This window comes from Sycon ciliatum, chromosome 1 (assembly GCF_964019385.1).
Source record: "Sycon ciliatum chromosome 1, ocSycCili1.1, whole genome shotgun sequence".
NCBI lineage: Eukaryota > Metazoa > Porifera > Calcarea > Leucosolenida > Sycettidae > Sycon > Sycon ciliatum.
Window position 1 is genome coordinate 5,608,793 of NC_088643.1, and position 27,882 is coordinate 5,636,674.

The window sequence follows — 27,882 nt, forward strand, 5'->3', positions numbered from 1 at the left end:
ACATTTGCCTTATCTGAACACCGCCTGACAGTTGTCTGCCCAGAGGTGGTCGGATAATCGATGTTCAACTGTACCAGTAATTTGACCTCTGTCGGTATTGTATGTTGGCATGTGGCTGAAATCTGCAGTTCCGGGGAAGGAGTTTGGTGCCCAACGTTTAATAGAACACACCCAATGATGACCAAAAACACGCCCAAATTCCAATAATTTCTCCATGAGAAAGCCAAAAAATGCATGCAATGCACATATGCTATTATTGTAGCGAATACCTTTCCACAGGTCCAGTAAAACCTGTCAAGGCGACCACCTGTCCTAGAGATCACCACAACCAGGATCAATGGATGTTATTTCCAGTCAAATGACCCTGGATAAGGAGACCACCTGTACACGGGGACCACGTTTGTGAGGTCCCTTGAGCTGTCGTCTTAGACAGGTTTCAATGTAACTTACTGTGGACATACGTGGTCTGTGTAGGTTCAGTCAGTCCCGTAGCCTACAGTATGCATAGTATCATGCAGTTTAGATGCATTGCCTGATTCTCCCAGCAAGCTCTCACCTTGACATGCCATTGGCCACACATACCTCACACCTACCCCACGCACATGCACACACGCACGCACACACACACAGAAAACAGAGCCCCATACTAGTACGTACTTCAACACTTCCACACATACTCGGACTTACGGACAAGAACTGACGGGAAGATCAAAAGACACTGGACTAGAAAGCGTAGAGAATCTTAGAGAACATGATAAAACTGGACAAACACAGTCATAGTCAACAGACAACCAACGCACTGTAGCCGAGCAGCTAATAATAAGGTGGACAGGAGATAAGCGCAAAGGAAGGCTAGCATCAGAGACCTGATGTAGTCCTGAAACAGATCGCGTGAATGTAGTAGTGCACACGAAGCGTAACAGATACGCCATGGTACAGAAAGCTTAAGGAAAATAAAAAACGCCGCTAGGTCAGACCGCAAAAATCACAGGCACACACACGCACACACGCACACACACACACGCGCACGCATACACAAACAGCGGGGGAGGGAGAATCAAGCCTGGAACTTGGCCTGCAGCTTTTTGAAGTCAGCGACTGTGCGAGCCAGCTCACTGTCCTGACTGATCATAGACTGAAGCTCCACTAGATAGCCGGTCACTGTTTGCAGGCAGTTCAAGCGCAATGACGCCCTATACATGCAACATGTACGCATTCCATACAGACACACACACATCCACACACACGTGAAAGTGCAAGTGCACATACACACACACACACACAGTCAAGGTGAGAGCTAGCCCATGTCTTTGATCAAGAACCTTTGGTACACACTCGGAGCAACTACCATATGCCCTAGAAGAGCTCAACAGTGGTCTTTAATCATTCTTTGAACGTGTATAAAGCGGGATTCACACCAGAATTTTTCCGATGCGACAGCCGCAAACTGGGAAAACCCCAATCCGCACATCTGTGCAGCATACCCAACCACTGCAGCTGGCTGATCGCAGAAGTCGAACGTGGCTTGGCTAATGTTACTTTCATGATGCAACGTGCGACCAGGATCGTCTTTGCAGCAAAGCTGTACATTTTTTTCAAGAGTCGTTAATAATTTTGTAGATTTGCACAAGTTGTCGCAACATGACATTGATTGCAAAGAGTTCTGGTCACAGCGGGTGCATACTGCGCACTGTTCACATTACAGTTCTGCCGGGCACCGAAGAACAAACAGGCTACAATTGAACCAGGTACGGTATAACTGTATGCACATGCTAGCTCAACTGTTCTTCCACACAGCGCAGTACTGTACTTAACATAATCCCACATACCTCTCTACTCTCGTTAATCCTAAGAACTGTGAAGCAGTTACACATACCTCTCAGTAGGTAGGAGATTGGCAAAGAGGTGCGGTGAGGCCAGCAGCATGTGAATAGCATTGAGTACATGTAGAGGTCTGCCCGCTGACTGCCAGCATGGGTCCTGCATAGGATCACACACACACGCACACACACGCACACACACACACGCACACACACACACGCACGCACACGCACGCACACACACACGCACACGCACACACACACACACACACACATACACACACAATGCACACACCCAGATCAGAGACAAGAGATAATGCTAGAAATCGACATCATCAGCACACCTGACAACCAAAGTAAAATGAACACATGCTTGTTGAGCTAGTCAGCCAATCACAAGGAACTTACTTCAGCAGCAATTCGAGAGCATGCTTCAAACCAAAGGTCCCAAAAGAGGAGCTAACAACAATGTCAAAGTCCCCGTACAGTTTCTCTCAATGAGATCCAGTCGCGTCCTTCAAGTACGCGCCGGGCGTTGCGCAGCTGTAGACCTGCGAACACTGGGCTGCGAAATGGTGCAAGGCGCAAACTTGAGTGGCGCGACTGGATTTCATTGAGCAGGACTGTACATATACATGCTAATTCGTACACCACTAGTAGAGAACAGCAGCTATCTGTACCTTGGCCTTGAACAGTCTCTCGTAGACATTCAGCAGTACACTGGCGGTGATGCCAACCTGCTGGAAAGCAGTGGCTACCCAGCCGAGGGGTAGGCGCAGGCGAGCTGTCAGCTCCTCCAGGTGACGCACCAGGAACGCTACACACAAGACACGCAGGCAGAGATTTAAAAAAAGGCAGAATATGAGCTAGACACGGCTACACATCACCAGCGATATGAAGGCAGGAAACTTCCCCGTGCGCACTTGTATAAAACAAGCAAAAATATCGTACTTTGCTCGCTCTCAAAGTTCGGAACTTCTAACTAAAGTACTGCACTCACTCGCAACATTCAGAACTTGAAACTCACATATGCAAGCAGAATGCTCTACCTCCCAAAGAGTGCTCTAGGCCCAGCAGCAAAGCTTGCTAACAAAGTAGAGGGAGAGAGGAAGGTTAGTTGTAACCACCGGTTGGATCAACAAGCACCCAGATCATTGTGAGCAAGTGAAACTCTGTGTGGAAACTCCCTCTCTTCGTGCTGTGTAAACGTTAAACTCATGTAGCAATACCAGTCGACATACGCATGCTTCTTTTTCAGTATGGCAATGATACGCCCTGCTAAATCGAGTTAGGCAAAGAACTCCAAGCAACACTTACACATAGAAGTACCATGGACATGTAGCTACAATGAAAGGCACTTTTGCAAGAACTATGAAAGCCTACTTGAAATCGACTTCAATTGCCCAGGCCATCACAAGTGTGCAGCCAGCACAAGCATACACCACACCGCACGGTGGCTGCTTACCGACTGGGAAGTAGCGCTGTGACTGACAGTAGAGCTGGCCAAGGGAAACAAGCTTGTTAGACAGCGACTGGGCACGGGCATCTGCAGACGCTGACGCAGATTGCTCCAGTTCTGAAAACAAAGGAAAATGGAGGCACACAAGTTACTTGTACTAGTGCTGCATACGTAAACAACAGAAAAACAACGCATGGACTGCAGTATTCGTATTATATTATAAATAGTGAAAAACTCACTGTATTTGTGAGCACAATAATGAAAAAAGAAACCAGTCAGGGAGAGTGCGCAACAGGAGACATGGACAGTCCCCACACTGAACAGAGAATGCCTGTGAAACTGTGCCATCACTACAAGTATCTCTCCTCTTGGTACTTAGCATGGGCCACCTGGAGAAACACATGCCTGCTGAAATGGCAGGGAGAGTATTATACTAGCCACAGCGCTACGTGCACATCCACTCACCTTGGTCGACGATTTCTCGCCAGAGCGCCTCGACCAGCGCTGGATCGTGGTGGCCGGCGCAATGCACAATGGCCAGCTTGCACTCGGACAGATCAAACTGATCGGCGTAGTCACCGTACAGCTGAGCACACACAATAGAACGTACAACACGCACACAACACAAAACCTGCGATGAAAGCCCGCACTTGACAGTAGCCTAAACAAACGTCAAAACTATGAAATATTAACAGGACTTCTGGCAGAAACAGGACCACAGCAACAGTACGACACACCTAGGACACTAAGAAGGCAACACAAGAACAAAACAAGAAAACAGCAAGATGGGGTTACCTTGCTAATGTCCATCAGCTCTCTGTTGAGTTCGTCCAATGCTTTTTCAGCCTTCACTGCTTTGTCACCATTCAGTGAAGGCCGGAGCAGCACCAAGGCCGACTGGACTTGAAGCTGTATCCTGGCAACCTGCAACATACAGAGCAATGAGGAGAGAGCATTACTGGATGCGAGCAGTCAGCTAAAAGCTAGCAGCACATAAAAGCTAGAGAAGGAGTGCTCATTACTTCACGAAATCAAACACAAACAAATGCAATTTAATATCCTGTTCCGAAGTGCCTCACCTCCAGCTTCTCTTCGAGATCGTGTAAGGTCTGGCCGGATGGAGTTGTCGTTGTCAACAGATTACAACTCTTTGCACACATTACTGCACGCGATAAGTACTCAACACGTTGCTGCAGAGTCTGGGAGCTGAGCAGAGAAAAAGATGCAGGCAGAGAAAAAAAGTCGATACAGAGAGCAGGACGAACAGCAATACAGTGGTTTCACAGCTGTGCCATGTGACTCAACTGGTGTGGAAAGTGATCATGGCATGCGGACAGTGGAACCAACATGGCCGACATCACCCGACTCATAGCTGCAGGGGTTGAGTGGAGTGGGAAGTTGGAACCAACATGAACCAACATGGCTGTGTATGGTCATGCAATAGATGTGCAACATCTCTAGTCAGAGAATCAGTGTACGGCGGCATTCAACACTGCGTTCTTGGATAGGACATACCCGGGGCGTCTTTCGGCAAGCTGGCCTAGCACCTGTGCTGCGGCAGCAAAGTTCTGTGTGCGCTCGTAATACTTCCACAGCAGACCGAGCGCGGCATCAGCGGGCTGAGAACAGAAAACACCGGGAGAGAACACACACAAATCCATGACATGGCAGTACATGTACCAAAACAAACAAGACCAGAATGTGGAAAGTCGCAAGCCAGCGCAGTCATACAGAACGAGATCATCGTGGAGAGGCAGCCCTAACTCATAGCGGAATCCTGAATAGGTCTTGAAAGTGCTACGTCACAGCCAGCTCGGAGGCAAGACAATTCACACTTGGATCCACTTTGGCTAGAGTTTTTGTACGGATTTACGCATTTGGGTGGTTTTCCTTTGCAGCATAGTGACACATCTGCCAGTAGTGACTGGATTGGTCCCTCCTTCGAGTCCTTGTCAGGGACCCACTCCAGGTACAGAAAAATCCACACGTGCGTGTGACACGAGGGGACTGATCACCACATCACGTACTTCGCTACGGGCGGCATAGATCCAGAAGTGGTTATTTGACATTAATTTTCGACTTCCAAGTTCCAACATAACTTTACCCCTTTTAACGGAAAAGAGCTGGTCCAAGCCAAGGAGGAGAATATACATGATTGTACTAGTAGTATGCATATGCAAGCACAGTCAAGAGTGACATGCACTGCACTGAAAGGCTGGCCAGGGCAGTACAGCAAGCAAATCACACAGGCAGTACGCACCTCTTTCTCCGCTGCCTGCGTAAGATAGGTGTCGAGATACGGCGAGGTGACCTGCAGCAGCTGAGCCGATTGTCCGGTCTTGATCAGCCAGTCGTACGTCAGGATGTGCATCAGCTCGTCACTTGATGCCAGCACTCGGCTCAACGTTTCCTCATAGTGCTGCAGCACAAGGCAAGACGCACACAGCACATACACGGCACAGAGCACAGTTAAACAATGCCATGAAGATAGTACCCCAACTTCAACCTCTGTTTAACAGCATCAGCCATGGCTCAGAACGCCGTGATGAAGCGACTGTCACTGTAAAGCATACAATAACTGAGCAATAACTGAGCAATAACTGAGCATGCATTGCATGTGATTACGGAGAAGATAATTATCTACTCTTTATAATAGGCAAGAGACGAATTTCCCTGCTGGTTGGAGATTTAATCCATGAGACCGGTGAGTTTTCACTGTGTGACAAGTGGTACAACTGGCAACTAAGCGAAAAGAAAAATACAGCTTACTCTCCGGCAAGGTGCTGATAACTTCATCTCATCGGCCAGTACGGTGGCATCAGTATTGACACCGCTATTGAGTACTGTAACAGCAGAAATTTTCGGTGGTGTAATATTTTCGGTATTCTCAAAAATCGGCGGTTCGGTGGAGGGAAATTTTCGGTAAACCTGTTTTCCAGGTATTTTAATTGTACTATACTGGAATTTTTGGTAAAAGTTCGGCACCGAAGTTACCGAAAAATAAAACACCACCGAAAACTTCTGCTTTTACAGTATACATACAGGTGGTGTAAAGACATGCGGTGTGGCGTGTAAGTACCTGAACAGCGGTGCGGATGGCCGTGTCGGCGACCTTGAGCGGCGATGAGCCTGTCGGTACGGTGGCAGTCTGAGTGCGATTGTACAGGTCATCTAGGCACTTCACTGCACTGTCGTAGCACTCACGCCTGTACAATGTTGAGGTACACAATCAATCACATCAAGCACAAGCAAATTTTGTTTCGCAACGTTCAGTGTGACAGTGTATACAAGCAGCAGCAGTACAGGCTGAACATTTGTTGCAGCTGAAATGTGTTTTAGCCCTGGGAGGCCGAAATTTGAATGGGCTGAAAATTTGTCAACTTACAGTACATAGTATTACAATATATATACAGAATGATTTCTACGAAAAGTACTTCTGAAGTACTTGGCAGAAACAAAAACCTTCGACAAATGACCGTATGAAATCTGCTTGACTTGCTATCTGCACCAGCAACTTGAATAACCGACTTAGAATTTAGGCACCGGAATTTGGAATAATAAAGCTGACTGCTGCTAGTATTAGAAAAAAGAGGGTTGCTGAGACTGAGTAAGAGAAGAGAGAATGCATTGTTGGTTTGCTTATGCGTGCATGTGTACGTGTGTGTGTGCACGAGGCTATGTGTGTATGTGTGCACGGGCGAGTGGGTGGGTGCACGCGCGCGCGCGTGTGTACAATACCTTGCGTTGTAGGCGGCAATACCGGCCGTGTCATCCCAGGGCTGCTGCTGTCTGAAGTGATGCAGTGCCAGCGACTGTGGATCACGCTTCTTGGCACAAGCCAGGCATAGGTCAACCAGGCCGGAGAAAAAATGTGCTAAACATGGGGAAGGTAACAGAGAAAAGGGGAACAGCAGTTTGACCTTCCCCGGTTCTATTGAAGACAAGAAAATCTGCTCATGAACTAAAGTATAGAATGCAGGGAAAGGATCAGGATGTCTACAGCACCCTGCCAAAGGTTCACACAATGCAGCGCGGTCTAAATTTAGCAACCTCAGCACCACATCCTTCAAATATGGAAATTCAGTACATACTTTAAAAAACAACAGGGGAAGTGAAACATCTCGCGTGTGCCCACAAACATACCTTCCGTGTATTGGCTACAGACGACTGACAGAGGTAAGTGATGGGTCACCTTGCTGTACAACTGGACAACGGGAAACAAAACATACCAGATGACGATACAAGTAATAGTATTGTAGCCAGGACTTATAACTTTCGACTTTACGGATGGCCCCACATGTGCTTCATGTACTGTGCCCATGTGTGTGTGTGTGTGTGTGTGTGTGTGTGTGTGTGTGTGTGTGTGTGTGTGTGTGTGTGTGTGTGTGTGTGTGTGTGTGTGTGTGTGTGTGTGTGTGTGCTCCTGGGTGGTTACCAACAGCCAGTGTATGCCGGAGTATGTGGTGTGGTGTGTGTGTAGAAAAAAAAGAAAAAAGAAAAAAATGGAAAAATGAAAAATAGGGATTCACTGGCCAGAAAAAGTCACTTCAATCAGCTGTGTGGTGGATACCAGGATAAAAATAGTGGCGGTCAATTCATCAGCCTTGCAAGCTGTTGAATGGTGTAATCCCAGCACAAGTTGCTATGTCTAACATAGCTGTTCGCTATCATCGCTTCCGCGATGGGCAGGTCTGAGGTCTGAGGTGTGTGTGTGTGTGTGTGTGTGTGTGTGTGTGTGTGTGTGTGTGTGTGTGTGTGTGTGTGTGTGTGTGTGTGCATGCATCACGCACACACATACCGGTACGCGCGTGCGGACCTTCAAAAAGTAGAGGTCGGATTTCTTCGCCGACAAGACAACTGTACAGTTTTTCTTGGTATGCATGTCTTACTACTTGTTATGGTCCACACTTAGCGCTTGTGTTAAGGTTAGTATCTACGATCAGTATTATGGCTCGTCCTCCATACATACTGTAGTTGAATGCTATTGTACCCTACTGCCCAGATGGAATTACTCAATACATGGACCGACAACAAGTGGTCTCTAGGTGGAGAATAACCATCGGCTATACAATTGTATTGAGAAACACAACCAGCTTAGGAAGTTTCGCATGTGCCAGGCCACCACCATGCCTGTGATACCAGGGTGGCAGATGCAGCTCCAAACAGCGAGTGTGAGGTGGTAACTCTCACAACCAATGCCCGGCCCCCTCTTTAGGTGGAGAATAACACAGAGTAGCAAAGCCGTCCGCTAACCTTAAGGGAGTCTTCTAAGAGTCGCTGCCTCTCCTCCTTATCAGACTTGGTCTTCGCCACTGCCAGAGCTTCCGCAGCCTGCGTGATGATGGCATCGTCGGCACTGTACAGAGAGGGACACAGCTGACGCAGACGGGCACTCATCGCTTCCGACGCCGCATGATCGGACAGGAAGCGCTTGGTGAGCTGAGCAATCAAGGCTGAGCATATCTGCAAGGGGGAGAGAGCCAAGCAAACAAACCAACAAAAGACAATATAACACTCCGACTCCTGGTGCCCCGAATGAGAGCCCAAACAAAGTACGGCTGTCGCAAACAGTGTGCCTAGACTGGACAGTGGAGTTTGTGAAGTGAATGCGGTGATGACAGCAGTGCGGGCCAGCGCATGCCTTGCAGTCTGAATAGTATTTGCTTGCAGCACAATCCGCAGAGTTACTCCACGGCTAGCAACTGTGACAGAGAGGTCAATAGTTTGCCTAGAGAATGTTTGTCTCCCACACCAGCGTGCGATTTTTCTTCACGTATCCTCAAACCTATTTCATCACCCATCATAATAATATCATCAGTGCGTGTTCACATCATTTTCGTCATATAGCATGCTTTCTTTTACTTATATTCTTCATCTTTCATTGAGAGTCTAGCCGCATGGTTAGACGCGAAGACAGAAATGCCCATGCACCTGGAGAAGTAAAATGAAAACAAACAAACGCGTAGCACTGACCGCTTGTCCTTGCACGATGAGATGAGAGAACTTCATCTGTTTGAGCAGATCTTGGTGGTTCTGTGCACGGCGAAGAGATGACCAGCGTGAACACATGGGCGTATATTATCACAGTACGGTTGTGGTGATGAGTGTGTGTGTGTGTGTCCTAGCCGAGGACCGTCGTGCGTGGAGACTGGCCTGCAACACCATCCAGCCGCCTAAACCTGTGTCTCGGGATTTCAGGTGCCACTGCGCCCGAGATTTTCGCCGTCGCCAGGACCTCACTCGCCACTCGAAGTTCTGTTCCGCGTGACTGAAACAATGGCGGTCCTTTCAGGACCAGCCATCATCTTCGAATGGGCATTATTGTATTGTATTGTATTGTGTGTGTGTGTGTATGTGCGTGCGTCTGTGTGTGCGCGTGTGAGAGAATCTTGTCAGCAGCACCCATGTTACCCCAACAGGCAACTCCGAGTACTGAGTACTCTGAGAATATTGAGGAACAAAGCAAAACAAAATTTATCTGGATCTAGGCAGGAGAACCTCACCAATGCTGAACACTTACCAGTGAGAGACCAGCGGCGATGGACGAGATGTCATTCTCACATAGAATCCTCCACAGACACAGGACCTCCGTCGTACGGTGAAACAATGTACTGAGGTCGCGGAGGGCATTCTGCTCAGCTGCCGTGGCTTCCGCTATTCATGTGGAAAACAAACATAACACGAGCCATTCAACATACATGTAGGTAGTCCTTGATCATTTCCCAGGTCACCAGCATGGCTATAAGTCAACGGTGTGATAAGTCAAAGTGACAAGTACTTAACAGTACTGCACAGTTGATTACGTGCGCGATTTGGCATCATCAAAGAAAACCTTTACGTATGCTTAAGTTCGGCGGGTAACGTGAACGCACCTAATGACTTCATGGGCTTTTCACAAGCGTGCATTGTACCGTGTTCATGACAATAGCGCCCAGCTAATGTGCAAGACCCTGGGAAGGCCATCTAACAGCCAATAAGCAACAGAGAGCTGAACTGGTGCTGGCCCAACATGGCAAGAATGCCGGGAGCAACAACACATGCTCGCGCTCTCTGAGTGTATGCAAGTATAGCTGTGGAGTCAAAGGCATACAGGGCCAAACCAGTACCTTGCTGTTTCTGCTGCAACTGCTGCTGGGCGGCAGGAGAACCCGTGCTGGCCACCGCAGTGGTACCCGGGCGCATGAATCGCAGCATCTTCTGGTGCACGTTATGATCAGTGGGTGTGCCATGACTGGAAATGCTATTGGCCAGCAGCAACGGCAACGATGATGATGCCAGTGACAGCAACAACAACAGCAACAACAACAGCAACAACAACAACAACAACAACAACAACAACAACAACAACAACAACAACAACAGCAGCAGCAGCAGCAGCAGCAGCAGCAGCAGCAGCAGCAGCAACAACAACAACAACAACAACAACAACAACAACAACAACAACAACAACAACAACAAATTACACTAGTATCTCTTATTGGCCACTGGCTATCGTGAGAATAAAGATTTGAAACAACAATAACCATTAGGAATGTGAAGGTGACACAAAGCCAATTAGTAACTGCAGGAGAAAGACAGCCCTCTTGATGCTCCCCCCCCCCCCCCCCTCCCGTGTCCCGGCCCACTGCTACGGACCTGCATCATCACCTTTCCAACCCAACCAAAGACTATGAACCTATGATCCAATCTAACAGTGCAAAGATCAAAACCATGTGCCCCACGGCCTCAGCAACTTCCCCATCTTCACAACAACGCACCTCGAGTCTGTCATCTTCAAGGTCGATGCAAGCATTGCGTTTCCGTCCAGGAAGTCCGTCAGACGCTGTACGTGCTGTGCCATCCAGTTGATTTCATCCATACCCATAGTGCTGCAATACTGCAGAAACAAGTGAAGAGGAAGAAGGAAGAAGATGGAACAGAGAGTGAACTAAACACACCGGGAGTTCTCTGGAAGTACAGAAGCTCCTCAAGAATTCGTTCTTTGCCTACCTAGGGCATGTTTGGTCGGTACGATCCGGAACAACATTGAACAGTTGCTACACAAGGAGCGGCCCCATGTCGGTCAAATGGTCCTCCAGAAACAGAGTACATACATTTTTTTTGCAAAAAGTGATTCAAACTTGGTAACATTCATCAAAGTGTGTACGAATCACTTCGTTCGGTACGAGAGCATGCCAAATGAAACCGTGCATGCAGCGATCAGTCATCGATGTTCCCAACAGGTTTCACGGCGAAAAAAAAAACTGCTCTGGCCTCAATGCCGGAGCAAGCAGAGCATGTCCTGGCCAATCCAGAACAGGTGCAGTCCCAACCAAACGTACTGTTCTGGTGTTCTAGGCCGTAGCAACCAAACACACGCCCCTAGACCCCTTACCAACCAGTGGAATCAAGCTCAACATGATCATGCAAACATGAATACCAGCATTTCAGTACTGCTCAATGAAATCCGATCGCTCGAGTAACGTTTGCGCCTCTCGCACTAGTTCACAGCCCGGTGTCTGCAGGTCTAGGGCTACACAGCGCCCAGCGTGGCACTCACCCGCTTGATTGGATTTCACTGAGCAGTACTCTACTATCCTCACGGTGTATGCCTGCAAGGAGAGTGACAAAAAAACCCTGATACGCTGCCACAAGCTTACCTTGATGGGAATGGCTGTGCCCGGTACCGACTCAGCCGAATGTACAAGAAGGCTATCCCAGAGCGGCCTGGAAAAGAAAGGAAAAAGAAGAAGACAAGAACACGATCAGCACAAAGCGAATGGAGCATGCAGCATGAGTAGAGGAGCCGCAGCAATCTGTAACAAATGCAAAATAAAGAGAAAAAAAGATTGCCTGGAGAACCCGGGTATCGATCCCGGTACCTCTCGCATGCTAAGCGAGCGCTCTACCATGTGAGCTAGTCCCCCTGCTTATTATTTCTTGGGGAAAGTAGCTTCAAAAGCGCTTTCTTGTGAGAACTGATGTACAAAAGTGAAACACAAAGGGGCGCGGGGAGCTGTCTCAAAAAGTACAGGCATTCGTGTGATCTAGCAGCGATTTTCATTTACACTTTTGTTATTAGTTTGCTTCACACCTTTTATCAGTCATTTAATACGTATGATTTATAATGCAGTGGCAGTACCAGGCGTGGGCCATCCCCTGGATTATCAAAATGGGTGCCTTATCATTTTTACAAGAAACTAACTCTCCTCCTCCATGCGAAAGGTACCGTTCAACAGTTTATTGATACAGTCGTCCCTCTCTAATCCGGCACCTTTTGCTACGGCATTTTCTGCTGGATTAACGAGGGTGCTGGATTAAGAAATCCTGCCCTCTGACCCGGCCCTACCCAATTGCATACATGTTTCATATGTACATGTATGTCAAAACGCAGGGTTTTTCCGTGTCGACCCAAGTATTTGGTGCACGGCTTTATATTCTCAATTGTTCTCCGGGAATATACACAGTGATAAAGTGATAAAGTATTAAAAAACTAGGGCTCAAACGGTCACGGTTTTACCCCTGACGGTTAACTGCTAAGGTAACGGTCGGTTAACCGGTTATAACCTATAAACCACGGCAATCCTGCGGACTCTTTTTTAACCGTATATTTGACTATACTTATTCAAAAAATGTACCCTATTCAGTACAACGCACACATGTACATTCTCTTGCATGCTCATTCATACATACTCTCACACCAAGAGACCAGATATGACCGAGTTGACAGCCCAGAAATTGCGTACGCGTGCGACAGCCCGCGAAAGTGCACACTTTGCAACGACCTGATACTTGAAAAATTGACTGAAAAGTTACTGCGTAACCGTTATCTTTATCGGTTAACTGTTAATTCTTCGTAACCGGTCTGCAACCGGTTAATCGGACTAATCGTTTGAGCCCTATAAAAAACAGAGAACATGTTCACATGTACTCTTGCACACACACGCACACACACACACACCTGAAAATTGGCAGGACACTACTCCTTGCTAAATAAAAATAAGAAAGTATGGTTGACTGCCGTTGTCTCATGGACAAGCCTAGCCTGGCCTGGCAAGGAGTGCACCTGTACGGTACGCGATTTACGACTGCCGGATTATGAAATCAAACTACGTGCAGTTTGAGCGATTCGTTTCAAAAAGTCACTGCCGGAGGCGGAATTCAAGTGCCGGATTAAGATGTAGGAATTGAACAAAAAAAATCGGTTTCGTCAGAAAGTGCGCCGGTTGGCAAGGGTTCCGGATAAACAAGTGCCGGATTAGAGAGGGACGACTGTATTCCTTATCATTTTTCTGCTGTTTTTACACTTCTTCGTGCTATGTATGAATATGTGTAGTACAGTAGTAGATCTACGGCATCTACCACATACGGAACTGGACGGTTGGGCTTTTTGCTCCTCCGTTATTCTCTAATTTTCTACTTCGAAGTACTCCACTGTTCAATTCAATCAGTTTGAAAAGGAAAGCACTCACGCATCAAAAAAAAGTCTTATCAGAGAATGTACACTAAGTGAGGTCCACTTTATTTTAAAACTTAATGCACGACTGTAAATAAATGTACGTAGAGCAGCTTACCCGATAAGACGAGAAAAGTAGATAACCAGGCCACGCAGTCGATTGCTGAACACCACCTCGGGCCCCGAGACGGGCCGGCCCAGAACGCTGGACACGGGCGCCGAGGCAGCCGCTGCCCCGCGCACAGGAATAGCGGATCCAATCACGGGCGACTGGCCCAGGTTAGGCACGGCCGGTGGTGTACTCACCATGCCGCCGATGGTGGACGGTAGCCAGGGGCTTGCGGCTGCCGCTCCGGCGGTCGTCGCAGCGGTGGCCGGGCCTCGGAAATTAAGCGGAGTAGACGCATGCAGTGGCGATGGCACGGCTGTCCCGCCGGGTATCGGTGCCGGCGGAACGTGATAGTGCGGCTCGCCACCGTAGCGGAGATAGGCTTGCTCGGCGAGTGCACGGACCTATCACATCACAGCCATACGCAACATCAAACCAGAACAGGCATTTCAATAAATATTTCACTATAGTGCCTTTCAAAAGTATAGACCTCTAGACTTTTTCGAATAATTCAAATTTGGTTTGAGCTTTTTGAGAAATTTCTTCGGAATATTGCTCAGGCAGCTCACGCAATTTTTCTCATGTAAATTTCTAAGCGATCGGATAACAGACGCCCAATTTCGAAAATTTTATGCACAAAGTGATCACGGATTTTATGTGGTATAGATGCTGGCCAAACGGTTTTTTGAAACCAGAGGTCTGGACTTTTGAAACGCACTATAGTGCCAGCAATGAGAAAGTAAAGGTACTGTAGTGAGTGGAAGGGTGTACTAAACAATATAATTTCGCACTCGATTTATTTGCTTAGCTCCAAACTGTGTGCCTAAGGCATGCAGTTATGCTTCCCCTTTTGGTACAAAAAGGTGAGGTTCACACGAACTTCACTGTCTATTAGCCATTCAACTATACGTATGTCAACCTTCACTGACGAGATAAGGATGATCAAAAGCAGCTGTATGAAGGAACTGGGTAGCAACGGAAGTGTCACTTTGCTGATGGGGTGCTGTGGCAACATGTCGAGGTGGGCCGGAGAGCGCAATAGTGGTGTGGTGGCTGATGTAAAATAATCTGTGCAAGACCGAATGCTGCTGCATACCCTTCTGTCTGAACTAAGTGCCACGTCATATCATGGCTTTTACGTGGATTTTGTTCAACTCGGCTTAAAAAATTTAAGGCTCGCAAACTGCAATGCGCCTCGGCCAGTATTGCTGAAAATACGGCATTCAATACAAGAGAATTATTCTTACCTGAGGTTTGGCTGTGCAAATCAAGATCAGACACATGGCACAGGATTCGTGAGCCTGTAGCAGATACAACACAAGACATTAATAACATTAAACATCTCTGCACTCAGATGAGTCAGATCTCTATGCTGCATGAAGAAAGAAATAATTTACAATGCAAAATCGCCGGCCTTGGAGACGATCATCTTGATGTGGTCTCTTTGATGTACAGTAAAGCCTGTTAAAGCCGACCGCTCAAGGGACACACACACAGAAGTGGTGCACAGAGTACAGAGATGGACAAATTCTAACAGACTGCTAACTAGCGGATAATATACGTTGCAGAGCACCAGCTCTTCTCCCGAGAACACGGCTGTAGCTCACTAGTAGGGACCTACAAGCCTACCTGATAGAGTCTGAAGAACGAGCGCAGGGCAGATGTGTCAGAGCCAGCACTATCAACAAGCAACTGCTCCAATTGATCAACAGGCCGTAGCTTAGTGACGATAGATGTTCCCTGGACATAAATATGGACATGCACACAGATCAAGAGTTAGAAATATATTTCATCCTATCCACTACTGGTCTGCAAACTAAATCCGTGCAGTAAAATCTGAGATACGAGCAGTGCCCGGTCCCAAGGCGGAAGGATACGAGACATCCGAGTATACATGGCAACTAAACAAGCAGGATAGAACACCCGGACGTTGACCACAGCAATCCCGGCACAGCTTACCTGTGCGGTGAGCAGGACAAAGGTCGGTGCAGGTTTGACGTGTTGCGAGAGAATGAGCGGTGGCTCGCTGCGCAGCCCAGCACCCAGCAGCTGGCCACTGGTCTCATCCGGGACACTCTCCAGAGCCCAGGTGCGACCAGAAACTTCAATACCATGCTGTGTGGACAACACAAGGCACAATCCCTCAGTCAAAACAGCAAAATAATTGACCAGCCTCTTAGAAAAATGAGTAGGTTTGTACTTCGTAGCTAGCTTTTTCCTCTGCTGATTACTAGTGCTGAGTCGGGTAGCGTTTTCTTCGGGTATCGGGTTCGGGTAGGTTTCCACGGGTAGCACGGGTACCCGATCGGGTACTGTAAATCAACAATTTTTGGCCGGTGAGAAACTTTGGCCGATCTCGAAATGAAACTTTCTTACATACACCATGCATCATTTGCCTCTATGACAAACTTTGGCCGGTTGGTTGACAGTAATGTTTCCATGGTAATACTACACTGCACCCCTTCCCTTACACACTGGGTCGACGTGCGGACTTACATGAACTTGTACACATGCACTGCACATGGTGTCGTCTGCGACTTCGGGTTTTCGGGTACTATTCTGTACCTGACTACCCGAGGTCCTCAGGGGTAGCACGGGTACCCCGACTACCCGTGCACACCCCTACTGATTACCAAGCACAGCACACATCTAGCCGCATAATGTGACCTAGAAACTACATTGTTGGTAGAGAAGCCAGTTGCTCCCCATGTGCAGCTCACGCTTTCCCGCGAATCAACTGACACGTATTCGACTCACGCTCTGCTATCCGAAGCACACAAGGATCACATCGAACCATCAACTCAGCGAAAAAAAACTTGCAATTTAAAAAGAAATAAAACGCCTGCACAAGTGAACTGGGACATTTAGGAGAAGAAGAAACGTCATAACAGCACAGTTCAATGCATATCCCCTAACAGTTGGAAAGAAACACAATACAGACGAGGTGAGGGCTCGATAGCAGCACATAAACAACAGAGGACGCAACACATCAGCCAGCCTCTTGACTGCTTCTCACTCACCTGCATCTCAGCCAGGGTCGGGCAAAACGGAAAGCTGTCGGCATCCATCAGCCACAGCATGTCAATGTCCTCTCGCAGTGGCGAACAGAACAGGAAAGAGCCTACACATGCATATACAAACAAAGGACATGAAATAACAATCACGAGGGTGAAGTTAAAGCAGTAGTCGGAATACCAGCATAAAATATAAACAGGCTTAGCTCTTGAGATGCGGGCGTGCGGGACTGCTGGATCTGACTTAGAGAGAAGCAATTCAACAATGATGACTGCCCAAAAGGATGAAATGAAAGATAGCCAAAGACCAAAGGAAGAATGGGGAGAAATCTGGAAAGGAAAAAAAAGAATGAGGGCACACTCGGAGTTGAACCAAGGACCTCTCGATCTGCAGTCGAATGCTCTACCACTGAGCTATATGCCCTACCATGCTCACAGTCAAGTTTATCATGCTCATATCCTTTATTTGTACTGGGGTTCAGATTGCCAGAGAGCCAAAAAGGACAAAAAAAAGCCGTAAAGAAGACCAGGAAAGGAAAAAATGAATGAGTGCAAGCTCGGAGTTGAACCAAGAACCTTATAATCTGCAGCTAATGTCAGATCAGCTACATTTGTCGGTTGTAGCAAGTAAAATCCAACACTTGCCACAGGGGGGCAGTGCCACGAAGGGACTTCAACTTAAAAGTTCAAGTTTTAATAAGGAGCACTCGAATCCAGAGCCCATTCATATTGGGAGCACTTTTGAACGTTTCAGGTGCACCTGTATTGTTACACACTGGATACGTTCGATTACACTTTCTGCACCCAGGCTTGAAAATTCTCGAAAGGCCAGGATGAACAGAGTACGGGCATGTAAAGGAACCACTGGAATGTGTCATGAATTCCGTACTCACGACCCACTCCACAAAACCGTGAAAAGAGATCACGTTAACAATAAATTTCGCAAATCAGTAGTGATCATCATCCAACACACAAACGCAAGTGCGTAAAATCCGGCGGGAGAGTTAGAAATTCTACTTCCCTTCGAAATGGTCGAAATTGGATTCCGTGGATTCTGAGGAGAAAAATAGACAAAACCTCCGGCATACCCAGACTGCGCGCACATCGGTCCTTGTTGCACATTGTACAAAACGTACTTGCAGCCGTTGTGGACCATATTATTATCGTGTGAACACTGCACTGTATGAATTGGGCCTAACCTTCTCTGTGGCAGCTGGCATGCACGTTGGTTGGCCGAGACGACAGCATCGAACCTCCATAGCCCGGTGGCAGGCGGACATGAACGAGACTTAGCAAAGTCGGCCGGCCAACTTTACCATTCTCAGTGGTGGTGAAATAGAAGCGAACTCCTGGATGAAGAAAAAAAGAAGAAGAAAAATATTGTAGAAGTGGACCGTAATGTACTGGCCGCAACACAATGGCTCATGTAAAAAAGAAGAAGAAGAAAAAGAAAAAAGGTAATTGAGGGCGCACTCGGAGTTGAACCAAGGACCTCTCGATCTGCAGTCGAATGCTCTACCACTGAGCTATACGCCCACGCACAATCCCAGCGGGACATACAAGGGATTAGAAGCTTCGAAACAACGAGGAAGGTCCAAAGCACAATGCTCACCACACGAGGAAATTGCCATCAGATGCAAGGTGGATGATTCTGACGACTCGATAGGTGAAATACGCACCAGCTGTTTGAATATACTCTTATCCAGCTCCCTATCGGAAGAAAACAATACAGAAAGGGCAGGGGAACAATGAAATTGGCAACAGCAAACACCAAACGGTGCATGGAGAAGAAATTGCGAATGCAATGCGGACACTGCTAAAGGTACAGTCGACTCTTCGCAGAACTTCAGAACGGTATCCGCAGTGTCAAACGTGAAATCAGTTGCGGATATGCCACGTGTACAAAACAAAGGCACAGGGTACGGAAAGAGAATGATGATGAGTGCCAGCACATACCGGGAATACATGGATGCGAGCTCGACAATCCGCTCCACTGGCATTGACGCCACGCAGGTGCATTCGCTGCCGTCTGCGCCGAGGTCGAAGACGCGGACGGTGCCCTTCTCGGACCGACTGTAGAGAATGTTCCGTGTCGGGTCCACGGTCAGCTGAACCAGAGCATCTGCAGAAGACAAGAGAAGGGCAAAGATCATAGAACAACGACAACTACATGTAGCACATTGTGCACAGACAGCAGTGAGAAAGAACGAGGTTATGTTGCCACTCCGAGTTTCACGTTATGCATGATCATCAGACAACGTTGGAAAGCTCTGCTTGTTCGGGCATTGAGTGCTCTTGGGGCAGTGGGGCGCGTTACTTGTTGTTTATGTAACATATTGCATCTGACAAGCTATGTGCCTGATACGGCTGCAGTCAAGAACACTGGCTCAGGACCAAAGTTCTGTGCATGTCCAATGTCACATGCTATAAGGCACAAGAACTTCATCAGTCAGCAGGAGACTTATTTTCTCTCCACCTTGCACGACTAGTTGTTACTGCAAACACAAAACTGGTAATTCGGGCAGTCGGCGGACAAGAAAGTCGCAATCCTAAACACACTGTTGAACAGGCTCCCCCGAACCTACCCTCCGAGTTGAATGACAGGAAAGAAGGCAGTAGGTAAGACAGTGCACTCGTTGAGTGATTGACAAGCCTACACTTGCGCTGAAACCAGCTGTCTTGGGCCTGCAAAGAGACAAGGATGAGAGAGAAGTAAAGAGCGTGAATCATGGGCGACCTAAGGTACTCACTTGCAAAGACGTAGGGTACACAGATTTCACAACAAATACAGTTCCACTGGAACCTGGACGTAACTGTCACCGCTCGGCAAAACAAATAGACAATGAGCCACACATCCAAGACACTTCCTCCGCAAACTTGCCCATTGCGATCTCAAACAGTCTTATAGAAAACGGGGCAGGCTTCAGTACACAAACGTTCGAAGTAGCATGCATCATAGTGATACACCACGAGCAAATGCACGGGCAAGAAAAGCACACCATAAACCCGTGTAGATGTGATCGGTCGTAATACTCCAGGGCACCAGCAGTGTTAGCAGATCACAGCCCACTACATCTCTACCTCCCATGGCCAACGTTTGATTATTACACTTGCAAACTCTTACAATACAGTACCCGTTGGTACCTGATGGTGCAAGAGCCGCGGAGTCCATGCACAGTGCGCACTCACCTGGTATACAACCTCGTACAGGCAGCCGTCCTTGCCGGCGAGAAGTATGCGCCCGGACGGCGTACCGGCAACAGCCAAGTGCTGCACGTTGTCCGAGGAGACGGCAAAGAGTGGCTGAGGCTGCAGGTGCATCTCACCGCACGCCAGCCCATTGGCCTCTACAGTATAAAACAAACACACACGCACACACACACGCATGCGCACACACGCGTGCGCACACACACACACACACACGCACATACACACACACACTAGTTCACAAGTGCACACTCGAGAGCAGACTGCTGCAATGAATTACACACATTGAACAAGAAGAGGAATGTCCAGTCCACAGATACTCAAGAGCACACAGAGGAGATACGTACCGTTTAGGCAGACGCCAAGCAGCACAATCTGCTGCGGCGTGGTCAGCACCAGTAAGTACTTGATGTGTGCTTGAAACAGACCTGCAGCCAAGAGTGCACAAGTGTACATGAGTACATATCAAATTATCAGTATATGTGCAAACATTCGCACTTTCAATTTGACTGCATTCTTACAGCAAGTCGCTGTAGTTTGCATTTCTCGGAGAGCACTGTTTTTGGTCTCATTCGAAAGGTATTGCTTTGAAGTTTGAAATGTTATCCTTGAATGCACCAACCCATTGGCAGCCACCCCGCACCCCACAGTGGCCCCCAGTCCTTGTTCAGCTCCTCGAGCAGAAATCTCAAGCCAAATGGCCTTAACCCTTTACCTTCTATGTGCACATGAATCTACCGAATTTGGTTGATTGACATGCATGCACTAAAACATTCGTCACTCAATCAATTCTTGACGGAATCTCAAAAACTAAATACAGGTGAAATCTGTTTCGGGGTAAACAAGTTAGTTGTTTACGATAGGATTATATTCTCACTTGGCCATTGTAGGCAAATCATAAGAACCCCGACATCTAAGGGATCCTGCATGAAAGTAGGCAGCTGCGAGATTCGTATCTCGCGCATGCTCTTGCATGGCTACGTAATGCATTACATCATAATACAACATCCCCTTCGTCATAAAGGAGTTTAACAACCTACATAACATACCGTACATATACGACGGCGTGTTCACAATATAGAACATAACATCCAACAATAGCTCTATGTACAAGGTAACAATCATGAATGGCACACGACGGCGTGCTAACAATACAGAAACATAGTATCCAACAATAGCTCTATGTACAATATAACAGTGGCACCTCAGCTACTGTGACATAAGCGAACAGGTCCATGAGGCCTCTCTGGCCATACACATCCAGGATTGTCCTGGGTGCGACTGCGCGGCCAGACCGTTTTCGATACAACTGGGTGGCAGGTTCAGCAGGCTGGCTGACGTCACATGGTGACGGCGGCTGAGACTGGCTAACGTCGCTCCACGGCGACGGCACGTCACTCGGCGGCTGAGGTTCTTGGAACTTCTCAGTGTTACACCTAGCCTAGTTTCTTTCTTGCGCCCATAATAATAACACCGTATAAAATCAGTATGCCATGTCAATTACAATATCAGTATCAGCTTCTCTGACGAGCCTTTGATAGGCGAAACAGCTGTCAGAAGGAAATGTTTTACCCGTGACCCCATCGTTGTTTGAAGTTATTGGTGTGAGTAATGGCTACCGGGGGTAGCAATGGTCGGCTTTAGAGCGCATGGAGGAGAGTTAGCTCCAGGGAGCTCTAAAAATATTTGAGCAGAAAGAATGGCGTTCTTCACTCTGGTACGAGGCTTTCCTTGGATTCGTAGGTCGACGTCGGCACCTCCTGATTCCGGCCCGGCGCTGTGCTACCAGTCCCAGCGTCACCCTCAACTCTTTGTTAGAGGACGCTCACGAAATAGGCGTTCCCGAAACGAAATTTCCACTGTTCGTGTTCAAGCGGCAGATGGAGATGTTCAAGGCCAAGGAGATGTTCAAGGTCAAGGAGATGGAGATGGCGACTTTGAGTTCAGCCAACTCACATTTATAGTTGAAATGGAGGTCCTTCTTCATCATCTCCAAGTCGCCATCAGCAGCTTGTCGCAAAGAGTGGTTTTCGAATCGTTCATGGAAGACTCGGTACCCTTTCTGCAAGAGTTGGAGACAGTTACACCCAAAGAAAAGGCGGCGTTGTCAGCGCTCCACCCAAAAATGAATGTCCTCAACCGCGTGTTACGGCGCTGTTGGCCCAACGTCGGCGAACGTCTGCTACCAACATTTGTGATAAACGGGCAGTTTGTCACCGACTTCCCTAATTTGGGACGCCGCGGGATGATGTACGGTAACCTGTCGGACCGAGTTCATACGCCGACGTTGCGACATGTGTTTGTCATGAAGAGCGAGTCGGAATCGGTTCGGTTGCTTTTCCGCTTACTTTCGGAAAGGTACGATTATGTTTACGTTACGTTACGAGGAGATCGATGAGGGACAAGCGGCTGCAGCCGCGCTGGATGACGACGAGGCATAGGCTACTGAAATGTATGTATGCCAGTATGGCATGGTAACACCGTATCCTACGCATGATGTACTACTGTATAAAACCTTTATTTCGGTGTAATTTAAATTTCGGTAACTTCAGTACTGGTCCTGGATCACCTAATTTAAGGGCGCGTTTGGTTGGTACGAACTAGAACAGGATTCACCAGAACAGTGCATTTGGTTGGGACTGCACCTGTTCTGGGTCGGCCAGAACATGTTCTGCTTGCTCCGGCCTCGAGGCCGGAGCAGACCGAGCAGTTTCACTTTATCACAGTGAAACCTGGCGGGAACATCGATTTTGGTCCCAAATGATCACGTGCATACGCTTTTGGGTTGGATTCGTTGTACAGGTAGACTCCCTTTAATTCGAACCTCAAATTGCCAGGCCCTAACTTCGAATTATCCGGATCTTCTAATTATCCAAATGCAGCCCCATGCACTGATAATTATGTATGTCAAAATGCTTGAAATCGCATGCTGAATATTTTTTGCACATTTTTATTTGCATCAGCGAAACATAGGTGGTCGTACCGGTACGCGGTCATGTACTACGTACAACGGATCATCAAAACACTGGATCGACACAAAATCATTTTGACATTATCTTCATCTTCTAGTGAAGAAGTTGTCAGTCACTGCAGCTTTCCTGAAACAATTTCTACGGAAAAGAACTGCGTTGCCGAATCCGCGTCATGAAAGGCCGTTGGACAGCAGCACGTCGTTCTGAAGAACGGAAGTGGAGCAAAGGCATAGACAATATTTACGACAATAGTGTTGTTGTGCGCCAACATCTCCGCGCACGAGCTGGCACGGTAAGAAAGGCCATCGAGATCCGCGAAGAGAGTCAGCCACCTGGAAGAAGTCGTCTTCAATCAAACCTTTGCAATTTGCCTCGCACGGGCTTGAATCAAATTTCGAGAGAAGGTGGGTTTCTTGAACGCTATAGTCGATCCTGCAGCGGACCATCGATTGATTTTTGAGCTACTCTTGGCTAGAGAAGGAGAAAAGAATGAATTTCGAATTACAAGGATAGCAACTCAATCTCACTTCGAAATAAGCGTTCAAAGGACATAGCCAATGTACTGTAAACAGCTCTTCTGTACGAAGACTGGGTTCGAATTATCCAACCGGCGCACTTTTCGTACTTCGAATTATGCATTCGATTTTGACTTGAAGTGACTTGCAGAAGATCGGTACGACGAAAAAGTTCGAATTACACGGAATGTTCTAATTATACCGTATTCGAATTAGAGGGAGTCTACCTGTACCGTACAAAGTGACCATGGTGACCCATACGCATTTTGAAAAATGCACCAAGTTTGGCACATTTTTCACAAAAATGTGCTCTGTTTCTGGAGTACCGTTTGGTTGACATGAGGGTGCTCCACGTGCACCAGCTGTTCGATCCTGTTCTAGATCGTACCAACCAAACGCACCCAAACATTACACCTAAATTTTCCGAAATACCAAAAATATGTAAAAATCATGAAAATCACTGTCAAATTAAAAAAATCAACTTGTATACTGGTATACCGGTAGTACATTGTACATACATAGCATGTACCGGTATACATATGTGGAGCCTTTTGGCCTTGGCGGAGATATTAGTGCAAGAGCGTTTTTTTTGTTTGTTTGTTTTTTTGGTGCCATGCATACCGAATTTATCCTTACACCAAAAGGTCAGGGGTTTGGCTTTTACCGAAATTTTACAACACCGAAAATAAGGTGATACACAGTATTCGAATTATCAGGATTCCACCTGTATGTAGGAAGAAGCCAAAGAGCCTAGCTTTGCATTGCAACAATCGGCAGAGCTGCGATGCCGCATTTCAAAGATATCGCGCTCGACATTTCAGCCACGGCAAAAGTCGATTTTTTTCTGAGTGACTGGCCTTGAGCTGGGGATTTTCCCTCTCCTGACATGCTGAGTCACCTGGGCATGTTTTGAGCGCGTGGGCAGCATAAAAAGAAACTCAAGCAAACAAATTTGAAATGTTTACGATGAAGGAGTGAGAAATGGCTGACGAGGAGAGGATTTTCTCGGATACCCAGCGGTGGGGAGTATTTGAAGAACCCTGGCGTTGGATATGTGATCTCAGTAGTGTCCAGTTTGAGCTCATTGTACGCAGCTCGTGGAGAGCTTTCCAGAATGCCCAAGAGTGTGAAAATTGGTTGATTAGAACCAAAGATATTCTCAAAATGAGGTGAGAAATATCGCATTTGGAACTGCCTGGGAATTTTGGTCAGGACTCAGAAGGTAAAGGGTTACCGTACATAAAGTGAACAAACCGCAGTGATGGATTCGGATGGAGAGACAAAGTCGCATGAGCTGATTGTTTAATATTTTTTAATAACTGGTGGTGTTAGTGGACATTATAGCGTAACTTGTAGTTTCTTGGTCCTTTCTTCTGTACCATAAACCGCAGTGAATTACTCAAAAAAGGCATATACTATATTCGCCAAAAAATCCGACCGTTGCACATGGTAGTCGGCTGCGAATCATGTGCAGCATTGGCCGGGTTTTTTCGGCAAATACGGTAGCTCCATTGTAGCCTCACACCGCTGATGTTTCGTAATTTCAGATATAAAGTTACTGGCTTTTGCTGCCATGTATTCAAGGAATGTGAGTGGAGAATCAAACAACTTCTTATTCTACAGATAGAAGCAAAATAAATATAGCTTTACCTGGCTTCGGCTTGACTAATGCCACACACAGGATGACTTCACTCAGGCCATCAAAATACGCCAAGTCACTCCTGTAGGAGAAATCAATAGACAAGACCAATACATGTATTCGAACTGGATGCAATACGATAAATGAACCAACACAGGCAGAGAGAGAGAGAGAGAGAGAGAGAGAGAGAGAGAGAGAGAGAGAGAGAGAGAGAGAGAGAGAGAGAGAGAGAGAGAGAGAGAGAGAGAGAGAGAGAGAAGAGAGAGAAGAGAGAGAAGAGAGAGAGAGAGAGAGAGAGAGAGAGAGAGAGAGAGAGAGAGAGAGAGAGAGAGAGAGAGAGAGAGAGAGAGAGAGAGAGAGAGAGAGGAGGGGGAGAAAGTGAAAGAGAGGGAGAGAGAGAAAGTGAAAGAGAGAGAGGGAGAGAGAAAGAGAGAGAGAGAGAGAGAGAGAGAGAGAGAGAGAGAGAGAGAGAGAGAGAGAGAGAGAGAGAGAGAGAGAGAGAGAGAGAGAGAGAGAGAGAGGGAGAGAGAGAGAGAGAGAGAGAGAGAGAAAGCGGGGAGTGAGAACGATAGCCTAGCATAAGAACAAAACGCAAGTGCCACTGGAGTCAACCGTGTGAATAACAACCCTGCATTGGGCATGAGAAAAGGGTTGTTATTCGCTAATTGTCGATATCCACGAGGTCAAACGTGTACAATCAAGAGGTTACAAGGTGTGCTCATAGTGTCAATACTCAATAGGGAGGTTCCACACTACGTAAAGTTGAGCAACGTTACGTTAGTGGGCGGGAAAACCCCGTGAATTCGCGAGGGTGCACTCCACTTACGGAAAGTTGCCTATGTTGAGTACGTAAATAGGGCTCTGATAACGTAGGTGCTCCGTAAGTGGATTGGGGTACAAATTTATGACTCCCTCCCCAGGTCGACCCGGCCGTACACTGCCGCGTTCGGAGTTGCCAAGGGCAGCTACGTGATTCGAAAACTACGTATGGCGGAACACAGATCCGCATGCAGTGTACGTAAGACTTTCCGTAGATCGACTACGTTTTTTTACCAACGCAATTACGTTATGCAGAACCGCTCTGTTATTCACGAGTTGTTGTCATTCCTGAGGTGGCTATTCCTAATATTAACGGTACAGTGCTAGGGACAAGCTTTGCGGAAATACAAACACCAGGCAGCAGCTATACATAAGCGTGCAGAACGCGCGAAGTAAAGCGGCTTATCTAGGACGGGCATCCGTCTACACGCTCAGTAGGCGCAAGATAGTCAGAGCGCAATGAAACTCACCCGTCGCTGTAGTTCCAGACAAAGATGGTGCTGTCGATCGTCAAGAAAGCACGGCCAATGTCCGTGAAGAGGCCCATCAAGCAGCTGCATTGCATGTCTTGTTTCAAACACGATCAGGTCAAGGAAAGCGCACACTCGCCCAAGAGACCGACAGAAACACGAGCTACAGCTGACCCACATCAGGTGGGCATACGTTATTGTGCTCACTCTCCCAGGGGTTATTGCCATTCCATCAGTCGCAACGTGTGCTTGTTATCTGCAAACAATGTTTATCTGCCAAAAAGCATTTACCTTTGTTCCCCACCCCTATCAGCACCACCAACAACACACACTACACACGCACACATTTCCCCCCAATTGTGCGCTGTGTGCACTAAACTACATGTAGTAATAGCTAATCAGAATGCCCAGAATAAAGGAAAATGGAATCCCTTCTAGCCAACACAATTGCCTCACAGCACGTGGACTGACGCCATGGCATAGGGAACTGAGCTACTGCTCGCGGAGCGCATGCAAGGTTAGGATACGATTGAATTGGTCAACCAGTTCCTGTGGCAATGGAACACGCTTCACAGGGCCCACGAATGGGAGTGAGGCGAGATCAAGGTTGGGATTGGACGCCACCGGATAGTCATTGTCGGTGGCTCCGCTGAAATTGGTTTTGGCTGTGTACGGAGATAAACACATTCATACACACCCGCACAAAACACACCACATACACACACACAGCACACACAACACACACACATACACACATCACGCATACACGTACACGCACACACATACACACACATGTACACGCACACACGCGCGCACACACACACACGCACACGCGCACGCACACACACACACAAACATACACACACAGACTTTGTTTCTCACGGATATGATGGATCAAAGGATCTTCCATCATACGTACAGTTACTGGTGATCTGCAACAAGTCACTCAAGTCTAAATATCGTCGGCCAGCCTCCAGTTGCTCCTCCACATGCTGAGAAGCGTTCCCCAGCGATTCAGCCGTTGCAGTACTGGATGTGCTGCTGGCCATGGCCACGCGTCACCCCGAATAAATTCGTCGCCAATCCCTACAGCTCTACTCACATCCTACGACTAAAAGGTCAACGCCGAAATAGCTGCCTCCCAATTCCTGACGTCCAATGAACTTTTGTCACTACAGTTTAGCACAGAACTCAAACAAAACAACAATGTGAGCTAGCATGAGATCGAGAGTCACCATCAAACATTTCTACACCGGTATTTTGCGGATTCATTTGAAGTTTCTGCCGCCATTCGTGCTCAGTTGCCATGCGGACACGGGATATGCACCACGTGACGCGAAGGACTAAAGGGACCGTCACTTAATTTTTGCCGACTACCCGCCAAAAAAATCTTTTCTTTTCACGTGCCAGACACGTCCGCGAG

General features: G+C 47.5%; 1 protein-coding gene and 3 non-coding genes across 4 annotated transcripts; all 4 read right to left on the reverse strand.

The window, feature by feature from the left end:
- Window positions 1–644: 644 nt before the first annotated feature.
- LOC135811252 (nuclear pore complex protein Nup155-like) lies at window positions 645–27,670 on the reverse strand. The gene is made up of 33 exons (XM_065324458.1): window positions 27,379–27,670; window positions 26,987–27,124; window positions 26,460–26,556; window positions 25,182–25,252; window positions 20,392–20,472; window positions 20,027–20,184; window positions 19,423–19,522; window positions 18,794–18,959; window positions 18,450–18,547; window positions 18,037–18,186; window positions 16,844–16,944; window positions 15,783–15,938; window positions 15,453–15,563; window positions 15,071–15,124; window positions 13,833–14,227; window positions 11,919–11,985; window positions 11,037–11,155; window positions 10,386–10,519; window positions 9,800–9,933; window positions 9,253–9,312; window positions 8,533–8,742; window positions 7,423–7,483; window positions 7,018–7,153; window positions 6,359–6,485; window positions 5,540–5,698; window positions 4,795–4,898; window positions 4,359–4,485; window positions 4,075–4,203; window positions 3,745–3,865; window positions 3,286–3,396; window positions 2,501–2,637; window positions 1,877–1,980; window positions 645–1,193 (listed from the first exon to the last, which is right to left on the reverse strand). The coding sequence occupies exons 1-33, from the start codon at window positions 27,506–27,508 to the stop codon at window positions 1,058–1,060; spliced, it is 4,182 nt and encodes a 1,393-aa protein (XP_065180530.1). The 5' UTR covers window positions 27,509–27,670; the 3' UTR covers window positions 645–1,057.
- Trnaa-agc (transfer RNA alanine (anticodon AGC)) lies at window positions 12,113–12,185 on the reverse strand. Its single transcript has one exon. It is a non-coding gene; the product is annotated as a tRNA-Ala (tRNA).
- On the reverse strand, window positions 17,190–17,261 carry Trnac-gca (transfer RNA cysteine (anticodon GCA)). The gene has a single exon. It is a non-coding gene; the product is annotated as a tRNA-Cys (tRNA).
- Window positions 18,302–18,373, reverse strand: Trnac-gca (transfer RNA cysteine (anticodon GCA)). Its single transcript has one exon. It is a non-coding gene; the product is annotated as a tRNA-Cys (tRNA).
- Window positions 27,671–27,882: the final 212 nt, after the last annotated feature.

Excerpts from the sequence above, each read along its gene's own strand:
- LOC135811252 (XM_065324458.1), bottom strand. The coding sequence starts at position 27,508 with ATGGCCAGCAGCACATCCAGTACTGCAACGGCTGAATCGCTGGGGAAC. Across the intron at positions 20,185-20,391 it reads GCTTGGCGTCTGCCTAAACG|AGGCCAATGGGCTGGCGTGC; the intron begins GTACGTATCTCC and ends TTTATACTGTAG. Across the intron at positions 15,564-15,782 it reads TTGTCCTGCTCACCGCACAG|GGAACATCTATCGTCACTAA; the intron begins GTAAGCTGTGCC and ends ATTTATGTCCAG.